General features: G+C 46.2%; 1 protein-coding gene across 2 annotated transcripts in view; it reads left to right on the forward strand.

Annotated features, from left to right (window-relative positions):
- Positions 1 to 15412, forward strand: part of ITPR3 (inositol 1,4,5-trisphosphate receptor type 3) — a 154699-nt gene that overhangs the window by 84511 nt on the left and 54776 nt on the right. For both annotated transcript variants that reach the window (XM_084853000.1, XM_084853001.1), the window contains exons 8-17: positions 614 to 760; positions 3034 to 3129; positions 7480 to 7536; positions 9889 to 10031; positions 11145 to 11244; positions 12149 to 12309; positions 12758 to 12899; positions 14016 to 14177; positions 14508 to 14680; positions 14972 to 15091. In XM_084853000.1, the coding sequence (XP_084709126.1) occupies positions 614 to 760; positions 3034 to 3129; positions 7480 to 7536; positions 9889 to 10031; positions 11145 to 11244; positions 12149 to 12309; positions 12758 to 12899; positions 14016 to 14177; positions 14508 to 14680; positions 14972 to 15091 (1301 nt within the window). The remainder of the gene's footprint in view (positions 1 to 613; positions 761 to 3033; positions 3130 to 7479; positions 7537 to 9888; positions 10032 to 11144; positions 11245 to 12148; positions 12310 to 12757; positions 12900 to 14015; positions 14178 to 14507; positions 14681 to 14971; positions 15092 to 15412) is intronic.

A 15412-nucleotide genomic window follows, 5' to 3' on the forward strand; every position in this document is an offset into this window, starting at 1 on the left:
TGGGCTGTTCCCCCTCCCACAGGCAGCTGCCATGGAAAGCACTGCAGTGGCTGCTCTTCTGAGGTTGTAACAGTGGCCTTGTAAGAGCTCGGGGAGGAATGGTGGGTGGGCAGTCGTGGGGAGAGGGAAGGCTTGGATCTGTGGGATCTTACAGCCTCTCCACAGCCATCCCCGCCCACTGCTAGTAAGTCAGCTGAGACACCAATCTAGCTGCAGTCGCTTGTTTGAGGGAGAAACAATTGTTCAGGCAGGCATTTGGGGTGGGTTAGGGTATATTTTAAAAAAAATTTATGGTAAAATTTTATTGTTTTAAATTGTTTATGGTGGGTTGTACATCGCCCAGAGTGGCTGGGTGACCAGTCAGATGGGCGATTAATAAATTTAATAAATAAATAAATAAATAAATAAAACAGGAAGCATAATCACCTCCGCCCTCCTCCCACCCTGCCCAGCTCTTGCCAACAGCATAGGATAGACAGCGGGCATCGATCTTGGTCTTTGATAGAGAAATTGACCTACTTGCATTATCTCCATGCACTGTGGGTCACAATGCATGGACAGCAACTCATAATCCTTGCATACAGAAAGTTATATTTGTATATTTCCCTGACAGGGGGACGTGGTCAGGTTGTTCCATGCAGAGCAGGAGAAGTTTCTTACCTGTGACGAATACAAGGGCAAGTTGCACGTTTTTCTTCGAACCACCTTGCGACAATCAGCCACATCAGCCACAAGCTCGAATGCACTCTGGGAAGTTGAGGTGAGAACCAGGCCTATGTACAGGTGCAGCGTGCTTGTCAAATACCAGTTTTACTTTTCTCTGGATTGCTTATGTACCTGAAAGCAGTGTGACCTTAGCTTACCTGGTGGAACTGTGTGTTTTGGCGTTGATGTCCCAGCTCTGAGTCTCACTGATGACCAGTAACAGGAAGTGGAAGTTCCACAGAAAGTGGCCTGGCATTCTGCGTCCATTTAGGGACAATAAAGTTTAATAGGGACAATTTGTACTCAGAAGGGCTTGGCCCTGGCATTTGTCTTTACTGCTGGGATCAGTCCTGGAGCACAGGGATCTCATTGTTTTAGAAATGAAGCACTGGGATGATGTGACATTTCCCAGGTTTCAAGTCCTGAGGCAAAGTAAGTTGGTCATCAAATTCACATTGGATGTGTAATGTGGGAGGCCACTTACCCAGCAGAGCAGGAGGTGGTGCTTAGCTCCCACCGAAGCTTGAGGGCAGGGGTGCAAAACCCTTTTCAGCCCTGGGGGCTGGAGTCCATTTTGGAGAAGCTCTCACGGGCTGCATTCCAGTGGTGGGTGGGGCTGAAGGCAAAGTGGGCAGGCCGCAGGTACCTAAAATAGCGGCGCATTGTAGCGTAAAGCTCTAACTGCCAGTAACTAATCCTGAGGCATTTCAGCTTTTCCGAATTGGGGAAAAAACACTCAAAAGCCTGGAAACAATGAAATGTTTGGCTGTAGGGGAAAAGGGAGGGGGCTAGGGGAAGTGGCATGGTCAACTGGGGAAGCCCGGAGGGCTGGATCGGGACCCCAGGTGGGCTGGATTTGTGTCTAGGGAGAAAGGTTGGGGAGCCCTGTGATCCTGGTGTCTGTGCCCCTGGAGGATGACGAGTGGCCTCATTGCAGGAGGCAATGCTAGGCTTCTCCCAAACGAGTCTTGCTTCAGAGCTCCTTACCCTGCTGAAGGGGAAAGAAAGAATCTTAGCTTGGACCCTGGGCTTTATCCTTCACTACCCAGGTTTTGGTAATGAAAAGGAAAGTCCTGTCCCAGGTTAGCAGCAAGAACAGCCATTGTCGTCATCATTTAATTTATATGCTGCTTTTCCACAAAAAGTGCTCAAAGCAGCTAACGAAACAGCAATACAACAAAAAAGCATACCAATACATCATTATAATAGGACTTCATTCGAAAGCAAGAAATTGCAAGTAGATAAATAGGTACCGCTTCGGCAGGAAAGGTAACAGCGTTCCGTGCACCTCGGTGTTCAGTCACGCCGGCCACATGACCACGGAAGCGTCTTCAGACAGCGCTGGCTCTTCGGCTTAGAATCGGGGATGAGCACCGCAGTTGGACACGACTGGTTGGGGACACCTTTACCTTTACCTTTTTACAATCATAAACAACTAATTTCATTGATAACATAGTAACATTTCAGATTAATTACAAAATAGGCAAAAACATTGCAACACAATATCAATTATTATCTTTCAGTAGTGTGTAAACCAGAACCCAATAAACTAAATCTTTCCTATGCATAAAGGCTTTAATGAAAACTGCGAACTGCAACAGCTAGGCCAGGAAAACAAAGTTCAGAAAATAGCAGCCAGGTTTCTTACAGCCTGCAGCAGATCTCTCTCATGCTCCACTCTTTCACGCTGGTGTGGTTCTCAGCCCATCCCCTTCATCTCCGCCTCTGTAGAATCTGTCTTAGGGACTGAGGTGGAAGAATGGTTCCTAGAGTTAAATAGCCATGACTGTACTTCTGCTTAATCACAACGTGGAAAGGATATTTTCTCCTTCATACTGCTATGAGATGTAACTAATCTCTCTTTCTTGTCATGAGTTTGCTGGTGATGGTGAGGATAAACAGGAGCCGAAAGTGGATTCTGAGTAAATGTACAGTAATAGTGTAATAAGAGGATACTTCATTATTATGTACTGCAAAGGCTTGCCAACAGTTCAAAAGTAGCTCAAGGAAAGGAAAGGTTCTTGCTTGGAGTCTCAACAAAGCAAACTCTGAGGGGTCACAAAATATGGAAGGGTCACAGCATCCCTTGTTTAAATGTATGAATCTTCAGAGGTTGCTGGAAAAAGCCATGAATTGCCAGTGTGCTTGTGTAGCATTGCTGACTAATGCTTTAGTGAAGTGGCATGGAGAGCCAGGTAGTGGAACGGCCTTGAAAAGCCAGAGGATTCGAGCATTCCTGGACTTCTGCCACCACTGGCACAATGGCAAATGTCAAACCAAACACTGCCATGTTTGTATGACTAACAGCTCACTGATTTTGGTTTCCAGGTGGTCCATCATGATCCCTGCCGTGGTGGAGCTGGGCACTGGAATGGCTTATACCGCTTCAAACACCTTGCCACTGGGAACTATCTAGCAGCAGAGGTGAGAGGAACTGGCTGAACTGTAGCAGTGTTGCATGGGTGTGTAAGATGGAGGTTTGGGTCCCCTTGAAAGCATTTCACTGGCTTCCAGGAGACAGAGCTGGACATTCAGAATTTTCCACAGACAACACTTCAGATCACACATGGAAACAAGAATGGATCTGGCAAGGGTGATATTGCCTAGTATTGTGGCCATAGTTCTCTATATTTATTAGGTGTAGGGTTTTTTTTTGCGGGGGGGGGGGAGTTTGGTTGTTAGTTTTTATGTATATAATGTTGACAAAAAAGAGACAAAGAAAATAGCAATTTTTTACAGCATGTTAAAACTATATATTAAAACTAAACTTTAAAACTGGACAATAGCTTCATTAAACAATAGACAATGTGCCTGTTCACATGTCGAACTAGCCCATGATGGGTGGCTAGCCACACAAGGCGGGCTGTTTTGCGAACAACCCACCCTGCGTGGTTAGGGCATCCCCCCCCCCTCAGACAATCAGGCAAACAAGCCACTTTGCATGGCTTGTTTACTCCCGCATCCTCCCTCCCTCCCCCTCAGTCCTCCACCAGGCGTCCCAGGTGACCTGGCGGCAGACCCATAGCTTCTGCCACCAAGTCCCCCTTCCTGGCTCTGATTGCAATCTGAATCATGGTCAGAGCCCCTTTTTTATTATTTTCCCAGGGACTAGGATGTTTTTTCACACTTCTGTGTGCCTGAGGACTGTGCAGAATTTTTTTTTAAACAATTTCTTCAGTTTTCCACAGATGCACAGGTGCACAACTGCGGGAAACCGAAGGATACTGGTTTGTTCCTCCTGCATCCCTCTATGTTGCACTTGGCAAACATTCAGGGGTGCAGGAGGTACGAGCCTGTACCGAGTCCCCTTCCCCAGGTCAGGGGTAAGATCTTTCTCACAGCTTGACTGTCAAAAGTCAAGCTGTGTGACAGATCTTGCCCCTGACCTGGGGACAAACCATTTTTTTATGGGAAGGAGGGGGTGCCTGGGGGGAGTGGAGGGCCATGTGGGGGAACCCTCAAAGGGCCCCCCCCGTGGGAACTCCACAGGTAAGTAGGTGATTTGAACCCTTTATCAACCACCCTGCGGTGGGGGGAGGGCCCCAACTACGATTAAGATCGTGATAGGAGCTGGGAAGTGGGGAGTGGCAGGGCGAAGGGGCTGCCTGTGACAGTCCCTCCATGGTGCTGTTTGGGCACCGTTGGAGGGGCTGTTTCAGGCAGGGGGAAAGGGCATGGGCAGTGGCTTGGCTGCGATCGCAAATGGCGATCGTGGCCTGACTCAGCAAGAACAGCAGGGGTTTCTGCCACTCTTGCTGAGCGGCTTGCTGCCCAACGCTCTGTACCCATGGTGGGTTGGCTTTTGAGGGTTTGCATGATGCGTCAACACATCGTGGGTAAAACAACCCCTAGTGCAGACCGGAGGTTATCAGGGTGGGTTGTTTGGGTACAACAACCCACCCTGATAAGAATGATCTGGGTTCGTACAACATGCTAACCCATCGTGGTCAGTCACCCGTGATGGGTTAGAGTGCTGTGCGAACCCAGTCAAAGTGATTGCTCTTTTTTTGGGTCCCAGGAAAGAAAAATCCTTGAATCATTTTTGCCCTTTTGATGTGTGGTATCAGTTTGAGGCCTCCTTCTGTTTTTCTTTAGCCAAAGAATAACAACACTTCTAGATTTATAGCTTTCCAGAGGCCCTGTTATGGAAATGTGAAGGTACTTGTTGAATGTGTTTTCACAAATGCTGGCCCTGAACGGTGGCTTTACCATGTTATGCAGAGGGAGGCTTGGATGCTATGACCCTGGCAAGATGGACTTTTAGAGCATTGTAGTCCTACAGTTTTATCAGAGTCCCCCCCTTCCCCCAAACGGTTTACATTTTTTTACTGCTTGTCTTTTGTGACTTCCCTTTACTGAACAACCAACATCTAGAAGAGCATACTCAGTTCCTGTTACAGAATGATAGCATGCAGTTCTTCATCTGTAATGGTATCAGTTAGTGATTTTATTGTAAAAGTGCCAGTGACTTTTCATCTTTTGATTGAAGAGCAGAATATAAATGTTTGGGGAGAGCAATCCTATGGTTCCTAGGCAGAGTCTGGGGGGCCATAAGAGAGTTTGGATTCCTGGATCTGAGGTTGGAGTCAGCGCTCCAACCTCAGACCTAGGAGCCTGAGCTCCTTGCCTCCTCTCGCTCCCCCTCACAGCCAGTGCAGACAGAACCATGCCGGCTGCCTCTCCAAGATCACAAACGTGACCTTGGAGGGAAGGGAAAGGGGGCGTGCTGGTGGGTGGGGTGGGGATGGCTTACACTGTGTTCCCAGTCCTTCCCAATCTCCTTCCATCCCACTCCCTGCTGCCTCAGCTAGATGGACAAAGAAGCTACATTGCAGAGCAGGAGGCACAGCGGAGGTGAGGATCGCCCTTGCTGCACTTCCTGCCCTGCACGCTCGTAAGCCTCCGAGTTCAGAGGGTGGATCAGGTAGGATTGTGCCCTGAATGAAAGAAAAAAATTGACTGTACTTTGGATTATTTCATTTCTAAAAGCACTTATATCCCCATTACCAGAAATGCATAAATGATTTAAGTCTTCGTCTGAGCTTCTGGAGAGGAAGAAGAACTCCTGTTAGCATAATTAGTATTAACATGTCCAGAGCCCAACCACTTTTGGATCTCCATGGTTCTTCATGTCACTTTCTGGCTGTCAGTCCTCCTGAAATCAGTGGGCCCTGTGTTTGCAGGGCTGGGAGTTGCAGCTGAAGGTGCGGGAGCTTCCCTGCAGGGTGAGGACACCCTGCAGGGGAATTCCCTGACACAGGGAATTGTGCCTGCCTGTTGCAGAGCAGCCCTGTCCTTTTCTGGCCATCAGACACTGCCTGCTCCCTGCACTAACTCCATTAAGTGACCCTGAGTTTAAGGAGCAAGTGTTCAGCTGTTTCTAGCTGGGAATTATGGGAATTGTGGTCAGGCACATCTGGAGAGAATGGAGTTGGAAAAGGCTGCTATAGAGGGACTGCTAGTTTTCTTTATGGTGGAGAGAGACACTCTGGGAAAGAGTAGCGTAGACTTTGCTCTGGCTATGTTCACATCAGGAATAGAAACATGTCCTCCTAAGAAAGGTCTGTAATTCTGTTTCTTCTTTGCTTGAGCTCTTCCCTCAGAAAGAACGATACTGACGTTATGGTGTACAATTGGATTTGTTATGCTGCTCATCATGTGAACATGGTCTTTTTCCGTGGTCCTTTTTTGCCTTGCATTTGTTAAAATAGTTGTTGGGTGATTCTCCCCTCAGAGCTCTTCCTTGTTTACAAGCAGCAGAAGTGAAAAGCCTTGAGACCAGGGCCATAAACAATATTGCTGCTTCTCTGTTCCCAATGGCAGGCTCCACCCAGTTCCAGGACCCTGTTCAGCTTTCCACCTCTACTGCAGCCTCTTCAAGCTGTTAGGAGCTCTTTCATCCTTTTATAGTTTCTTCCTTTCTTGACTTTAGGTTCAGTTGGTGGAAGGAAGGATCTATTTTGTTTGTTTGTTCACTTTGAGCCAAAATCTACTCTCACTTCTAGTGGATTATGCTTGATGTTTAGGTAGCTCTAAAAATGTGGCTTGGCAGGTTGTGGCTCACTCAAAACTCTCTTGCCAAAATCCTGTTTTCCTTGTGCATGTGGATAGTTCAATGATCCAGTCAAAGCAACGCTCTCTTTGTACAGTTGTCTCCTGGAGACTGAATGGGCATCATTATGAGCTATGTTATTCAGCTTACCTGTATTAGGATAGTTCCACTGATTTTAAAATAACTACTCTGTAACATGTGCTTCAAAACTTCAGTCATCAGCCAGAATCCATCCCCTCCACCCCTGAAGCATGCAAGCTGTACTTCATGACCCAGAATATATATATTTTTAAAGGCAACTGAGTTGGTAAGAGCACTAGGCAAACATTCAGCTTTGTGTATCAGCAATGACTTAGATATCTAGTACAGATTTTACATCAACACACATTTTTATGTTGTGAAAGATATGAGCAGTAATATTTGAGGCAGGGGGAATTGACACAAGCCTGTACAGTTTTGACCATGGTAGCATTTCACCAGCACCCCCACCTATCCTGATTCCTAGATATTTTCAGCATATCACACATACATTAAAGCAGCTAGTACAGAAAAAGCTTGGGACTCCCTGACAACTGGACCATCCATTCACCTTGGGCTTTCCCTGTCCTGTCAAAAGTAACTTAATATCACGCAAGTGGCTTCCTTGCTTTGGAATGTGAAAGGTCAAGTTCAGTTGGCTCTTGTTGTTTATGCTGATGCTTTCTCTTTCTTTCTCTTTTCAGGAAAACCCCAGTTACAAGGGCGACACAGGGGAACCCAAGTCCTCGATAAGCTGTCAGGTGCATTTGACTTGCTTGTGATGGTTTGGCTTAGGGATAACATTTTAGCTTTAGGGTTTTTTTTTTAAAATGTAGTGTTCCTTTTTAATTGACTTTTAGTTTTCCATTTTTCGCTATGGGAATAACTACAACCATTCTCCAGTTGGCTCTCTGACACTTTCAAATCTCCCAATGGTAGGTGCTCACGCTTTAGTGGCTCCCAATTTATTAGAGCAGGGGTGGAGAACCCCAGGCCCATGTCCAAATCTGGCCCTCCAGGGTTCTCCAGATGACAATGCCCCTTCCCCCTGACTGCTGATCATTTAGTGGTTTTCTAGCTCCCCCCCGACCGTGCCCCAATTCTAAAAGGCTAAAACATCTCTGCTAAGGCTGAGTTACTGGCCGTAAGAGCTTTAGGATATAATATGTTGGTATTTTTTGGTATTTTGGGCCCACTCTTTTTGCCCTTGGATCCACCTACCACTGGAATGCGGCCCCTGAGAGCTCCTCCAAGACTGAATATGGCCCTCAGTCCGAAAGAGGTTCCCCACCCCTGCTTTAGGGAAATTACAGGCAGCAGCGGGGACAGAGAGATGCTACTGTTGGCAGCCAGCAGGAGTTAGAGGACAGCTGTTCCATGTCCTAAAGAGCATTGCTGGAGAGTGTTGTCTGCCTGCCTGCTTGAGGAGAGGTGAAACTTGCATTGAAGATGGGAGAAAAAGGAAGGAAGGAAGTTAGGAAGTTGAAGAAAGTCCTGTCTGTTGGATGCAAAGGGTGCTTTTCTCATGAAAGGGGTCAGCAATGGATGGGCATATAGGGCTCAGGGTCTGTCTCCCCTTTGGGTGAACAGCAGCTATGGGGAGGCACCTTGGCCAGTTTCTCCTTCAGACAGGTCGTATTGCTAATGGCCTGGGGGCACATGGATCAGCCAGTCTTCTGGCAGGCAGCATCAGCATGGGGACAAATTGGTCAGTCTCCCACTGAAGCAGGCAGAAGCAGTGTGTGGGCCCAACGCCTTTCTCTCCCACACCCTGGGGCTGGCAGAAGCAGGAGTGTGTGGACACAGTTGCTTTCGCAATGCGGTAGGCACATAGAGGAGAACACGGGCACAGCCTCTCTTTCTCTTATTGAAACGGGCAGTGGCATGTGGGCAGGGAAACAGCAGTGTACCTCCCCCAGCTATTGAAGGACTTCTACTTACAGTGAACACCCTCTGTCTGCCTGGCACCAATAGAGGAGAGATAATGGAGCAGGGACAGGAAAATTGGCACACTCCAGATATAACAGGGTGATACATTGCAAAGACTGTCAAGGCTGGGCTGGCAGGCTGAAGGTGGGCAGGCGGAAGAATGGCAGCCGCTGGTATGACACTTTCAGCTTCTTGCCACAGAGGGAAGCACCATGGGCCCAATCCTCCCCGCAACACTACTCAGAAAGGTTGAGCAAGAGCGAGGAAGTTGGAGCAACTGCTGCCTTCTCTGGCTTTCACACTTCTCCGTCCCTCCCAGAGAGGCAGAGCTCAGAGGAGGAGATGCCGGGGTGTGTGTGTGTGTTCCAGGGGGCTTTTTGGCTGAAGGGGGAGTGGAATTTCCCCCTCCTCTTTTCCAGCCTCAGCCGCATGGCAGAGGAAGGGAGGCAAGGTTGCTGTTCACTGCCTAGCCTCACAAGCAACAGTTGCTGATTGGCTGCTTTTCCTTCAAAATAGAACTGGCAGTTTTATGCATGCTTTTTAAAAAGAGTGTGCTTAATGTAACATGTAGCTTGACTCTTAGGTGTGCCTAAACCCACTGAAATAAATATCTTAGCCGCAGCTAACTCTGCCTAGGATTGGGCTGCATGGTTCAAAGCCTTCGCCAGAGTGTGTGGCTTGAAGGACTTGCCATGATGGTAGGCCTAGCACATAGCAAACCTAGGACCCACACTATGGCAGAAGGCAGCATAGGTATTGTTGCAGCCAACGGAAGGGCCCAGACTGGGACAGTTTGCTCTGACATGCGTTTTACCAGGGCAAGGGCCAGTGTGCATTTACTCCAGCATATCTGCAGTGATGCCAAAAGAAGGGCTTTGCTGAATATTCCCTCTATAATAATGAATTGGTGAGGTTGGGTTAGTGTTGTTTTTGTCCCACTCCCACCTCAGCCACCGTGTGCTGGGCCTGCTGGGCCTGCTGAGCATGAAGCTGGAAGTCATTGTAGAAAGTTACATGGCTGAGGTGGCAGTACAAGTATTTCTGGGTATGGCTCTGTCTTATTTACATACAGGGTACCTTGAAACCCCCTGAAGATCCCATAGCACAATCACAATAATTTTTGGTGCATGAAACTTTGTGGCCCTGCTAAGACAAAACTGAAAAGTTTCCTTCTGTTGTGACAGGCTGGAACCAGTCGCTCTGGTCGGAGGTATACAGGGGAAAAGATCAAGTACCGGTTGGTGGCTGTGCCCCATGGCAATGACATTGCTTCCCTTTTTGAGCTGGATCCCACCACACTGCAGAAGACTGACTCCTTTGTTCCCCGGTAAGTGGCTCTGTGTGGAACATACGGATCCATCTGAGCCAGAATGGTGGCTCTGGGCACCATCCAGAGAAATTGGCATGTTTGCTTGGAAACCATGGGGCAGTATCCAACTGTGTCATTCCACTAGTGCAAATGATGCTATGCTAGCACAAGATTCTGAACTATGCGCAAGAGGAGAATCCAACTAAAGTTCTGTTTGCGGAAGCATGGTTGCACAACCAGTTGTGCAACTGGTTGTGCAAGCGTAACGCACAACTGCTCGCATAACAGAAAGATCTGGCGGAGCTCCGCTAGTGCTGTTTGAGTTTGTAAAATGGCACCATTGGATACTTCTCCAGTCTACCAATGTAGAACTGAAGAGGAAGAGAATGCATGCCTCTGAATAAATTCCATGATTCAAGTGCCTGGGGTCCATGATGAAAGGCCAGCTGTTCGGCAGCAGTTCTGGAAAAATATTGGCTGAGGAGGAATGCCAGAAAGGGATTTGCCTAGTGAATCACCTCACTTCCTTCTCTGCCTGAGATTTCTGTATCAGAGTACGTTCCACTAATTTACTAGACTAGATTCACTTCTAGCATTTGTAATTATTTACCTAAGTTCATTCTTCTCTTTCTTATCTTCAAACCTTCCCGCCATAAGTTGCTCAATTGCCATTGTATTATAAATTCAAGAAGGTAAGGCAAGAAGGTACACGTTGGTTATTGCAAGTAGGAAATAGAGGCATCTCAAAATTCACTGTTCTCAGTCACTAAATGTGTATGCAAATAGACATACGCAAGTGCTCTAAAGGGCACGTTAGGCGCCTTAGTAACGGATACAATTCAGAGGCTGTAACTGTGAAGTCCCCTTGATATGAATGGAATTTAAGGCTTTAACTGCTTCAATCTCATTAATGTCACTGGGATTTATATATGCTTAATAACGTCTCCCTTTCTTCCATCCCTAAAATCATGTTACACACAGGCTTGGTGGTAGGAAATTATTTTTATGGTATAGAATTTGATTTTTTTTCAGAATGAGAGGATGTAGATTATATGCTTACAATTTAGAAAATGCTCACAGACTATTTTCGGAGGCACCATAGAAATGAAATGCATTCTGTGGTCATTTCAGAAACTCCTATGTTCGATTGCGTCACCTCTGCACCAACACCTGGATCCAGAGTACCAATGTACCCATTGATGTTGATGAAGAGCGACCTATTCGTCTTATGGTACGTTTCTTTCTTGGTCAGAGGTGGCTTCTGCTATAAATAGGGAACAGGCCTCTAATGGAAAAGTGCCAGTTTGTTATAGGATGTCTTTCAAAGGGGCTACTATGGAGAAGTTTAACAGATTAACCTTCTTCCCACACTTCAGCACCATGATAGGAGAAGTTGTCTATCTATACAGTACGGTCCATGATGTTATAGTTATCTCTTCTGTAGTTTTTGTACTTGCATTTGTCTTAATCAAATATTCAAGATGATCAGAGATGTGACTTCATTCTTAAGTTATTCTTATACTTCCCTGTTATAGAAGCCATTGGTGAATAGGATGGACAATTCCACAGTTCTGTTTCTGGTACACTATCTTTGAAGCTTCCAGTGTTGGCTGCAGCTCAAAAACAGTGTTAGGGGCTAGATGGATGATTGACCATACAACTGTGTCAATACAGAGCCACAATTTATGCTTGATTTGGTTTGATTTATTAAAATTGTTCTGTCCTGCTGCCTCTGTGTCCAAAAAATAACATCCAGGGTGGTTCACAATACAATGAATGTATTAAAATATTTAAAAAATGCAGTGGCTCACTAGCCAACACCAATAATAACAATGTAAAAAATCCAGCAGAATTTTAGAATAAAACCATCAGCGACAGTAGTTAGCAAAAACCAAGTAAAAGAGCCTAGAACGTATAGGTGTCACCCAGATTGGATGGTCCATTATCGCTTGAACAATCACTTTTTGACTTGGCACCTAGACAAAAGCAAGGAGGTGGCTGGAGGGGAATTGTCCCTCTCAGGCAACATGTACCTAGAGGGAGTGTACACTACCAAAGAACTATCTGCAGGTATTAGGTCCTTTTTAGGACAAAGCAAACTGTGGTACTGGATGACAAGACTCTCCTTTTTTCAGCTTGGCACATGCCCCACCAAGGAGGACAAAGAGGCTTTTGCCATTGTCTCTGTGCCGGTGTCAGAAATTCGAGACCTGGACTTTGCCAATGATGCCAGCTACATGCTAGCCAATGTGGTGGAGAAGATGAATGAAGGGTTCCTCAGCCAGAATGACCGGAGGTATAAAAACCAAGTACTTTGGGGATCTGGTAGAACATTCAAGGGAGGGCAATGGCAGGATGGGATACAATAACAGATGTAATCAAAATGTGTGATATTGCCCATTGCCTTGAAGGACCAATACAAGGTTATCTTTTGCAAGAAAGCAAGTTCTTGTTCTGAAAGTGGAAATCCTTCATATCCATGAAGGACATGAAGATGGCCTGAGTGTTTTGTACTGATATGCATAATTTATCTTGGACACATCATTGGATATTTCTTCCTGAAGAATTTGAAATGTTTTGGTGCATAATGTGAGTTGCTATGAATTACAAGGACTTAGGCAGGCAATTAAGACCATGGTTTACCTTTATGTTGTTTTAAACTATATACATAGGGTCCACAAAGGTCTATTGCATGTGTGTTGTTAATGCTCCTGTTTTGACCCTAACCATGGCCTGTGTGGCAGGTTTGTGATCCAACTGCTGGAGGACTTGGTGTTTTTTGTCAGTGATGTATCCAACAATGGTCAGAATGTTTTGGATATTGTTGTTACCAAGCCCAACCGGGAGAGGCAGAAACTCATGAGAGAGCAGAACATTCTGAAACAGGTGAGTGGGAGCAGAATAAAGGATTTTATAGAGAAAGACCAGATGAAAACCAGATAAATACAGCAGGAAATGGAGAGTTTTGAGTAGTTTTGCAAGCAGTGTGCTTCTCTAAGGCTACAATTCTAAACATACATACTAGGGAGTAAGCCTCATTTAACATAGTAGGACTTATTTCTGAGTAACCTTATATAGGAATGCACTGCATATCAATCTTTCTCCAACACTGGAGGATCTGGGTATCCTGGAATGGGTTACTCCCCCCCATCTTTTGTAACAGACAAGGTTTATACAAATTAGCTTTAGAATCTTTGTCCCTGACAACTGGAAACGTTTTCTCCACACCTAATCCCAGAGTGGTAGTCCTGGTGGCAAGCAAGTCTGCCATTTTGAATTCCTCAGTGCAAGATATTAGCTTCCTAGAGTGGCATGGACACTCATAGAGTCTTAGAGTCCTCTTGCAGCAGCTGCCAGAGTGTCTCCTAGACACTAGGCCCTCTGAGACTGGCTTCCTAGAGTAGTATGGAAGCAGGCAGTAGCTCCAGGAAGCTGCTCAGCACTGGTGCCTCATCTCTAGTGGTAAATTTGGCAGAGGGGGCGGGAGTCATGGGGGCACACTAAACACGGGGGGGAGCACATGCAGGTTGTAGACCAAACGTTGTGCATCCCTGATATTGATGCTCATGGACAAAAACTGGAATAGTGATATGGGGCAGGAATTAAGACCAAGCACTGGGATATTGCGGGAAGCCCTGATGTGAAAGCAGAGACTTTTTCAGAGACCTGAACTATATGTGAGCCCAAACTTGCACTAGGGTTTCCTATCAACACCCCTGAGATGGTTCTTCAGCTCTGCAGATAAACGAACCTGCTGCACCTCACTATTTTCCTATATTAGGAACTTTTAGAAATGTTTAGATCGGACCTAAGATTGGTTGCTCCCATCCAGTCCAAGTTGCAGGCAATCACTTACTTCAGAGTCAGTTGGTAAACCCCAGATAAATGTATTCATTCATAAATAAGTAGAAGCCACAAAATATCCTAGATTCACAGCCCTGCTAGTCGGAAAGAAATCTTTGGAAGACACTTGACTGGTAACTTCCCTTCTGTGCTGGGTAGATCTTTGGAATCCTGAAGGCTCCATTCAAGGACAAGGGTGGAGAAGGTCCACTGGTGAGACTGGAAGAGCTGTCTGACCAGAAGAACGCTCCCTACCAATACATGTTCCGGCTCTGCTACAGGGTACTGCGGCATTCCCAGGAGGACTATCGCAAGAACCAGGTAGGCCTTTATTAAAGGGTGTCTGTGGGCCCTACTAGCATTAGGTCATAATCCTGTGGGAGATATTAGATTAACACCTAGAACTTTGGGCCTGTATTTTTCTGGAGCCTTTATGCATAATGAGAAGATGATCCATTGGGAAATGAAACACTTGTACGAGGGGCTTCCATTTCCTCAACTGACCCATAAGAGAGCGTCCACTCAGGCAGTAGTAGTATTTTTCAAAAACTCTCACATTGAAGACTCCTCACATTCATACGTTCCTGAATAGGACTTGAAGTGTGAACTCAGGTTGGTCCACTCACCCAGGTATGATGTCCTCTTCCGCAGGAACACATTGCCAAGCAGTTTGGCATGATGCAGTCCCAGATTGGCTATGACATTTTGGCCGAGGACACCATCACTGCCCTCCTGCACAACAACCGCAAACTTCTTGAAAAGCACATTACTAAAACTGAGGTGGAGACCTTTGTGAGCTTGGTGCGAAAGAACCGGGAACCCAGGTGGGTGTCACCCCATTGGTTGTGAGGCAGCTAGGACAGCCCACTTTTGAGCCCTTTCTCTGTCAAAGCTTATTCCTGCTAATTCCTGCTAAATCAAGCTATTGTTAAAGACAGAATAAGAAGCTAAGCTGGTTTTTGTCTGGCTAGTTGACAATCCTAGATACTGCTCAATGAACTAGTATTCAGGGATTTCCTGATCCATCCCTTTTTTCTGACCATTTTGTATCATGGAGTTCTCTACTCCCAGTGCATTGGTTGGAGGATAATGCTAGCCTCTCATATGTGTCCTAGGTTTTTAGACTATCTATCGGACTTGTGTGTGTCAAATCATGTAGCCATCCCTGTCACTCAGGAGCTGATCTGCAAGTGCGTACTGGACCCCAGGAACACTGACATCCTTATCCAAACTGAGTGAGTATCCAGGGAGCCCCTTTTATGCTCTGAACACTGGAGCTGCCTTCTTCTTCCATGCTCTACTAAGATGCAGTGGGGAAATAGTAATGGGGAAAGGATATGGGGTGGGGGTGGGGATTCACTTTCAGCCCATAACAGGTTGTTTAAAAATGAACACCTTGGAGTCAGTGGGCACATCTTAAAACAAGTTCACGGAGATGTTCTTGAGAGCAGGTCTAGTTCTTTGAGCTTACAATATCCCTCACTTGGGGATATTGTAATATTCCAGGTGCATGCAAGTTGGACTCAAGTCTGAGATGGTTGCTTTCTCATACTTTT

Source organism: Heloderma suspectum, chromosome 4 (assembly GCF_057233095.1).
Source record: "Heloderma suspectum isolate Gila_16-S chromosome 4, 16-S_ref, whole genome shotgun sequence".
In the NCBI taxonomy this organism is placed as follows: Eukaryota; Metazoa; Chordata; class Lepidosauria; order Squamata; family Helodermatidae; genus Heloderma; species Heloderma suspectum.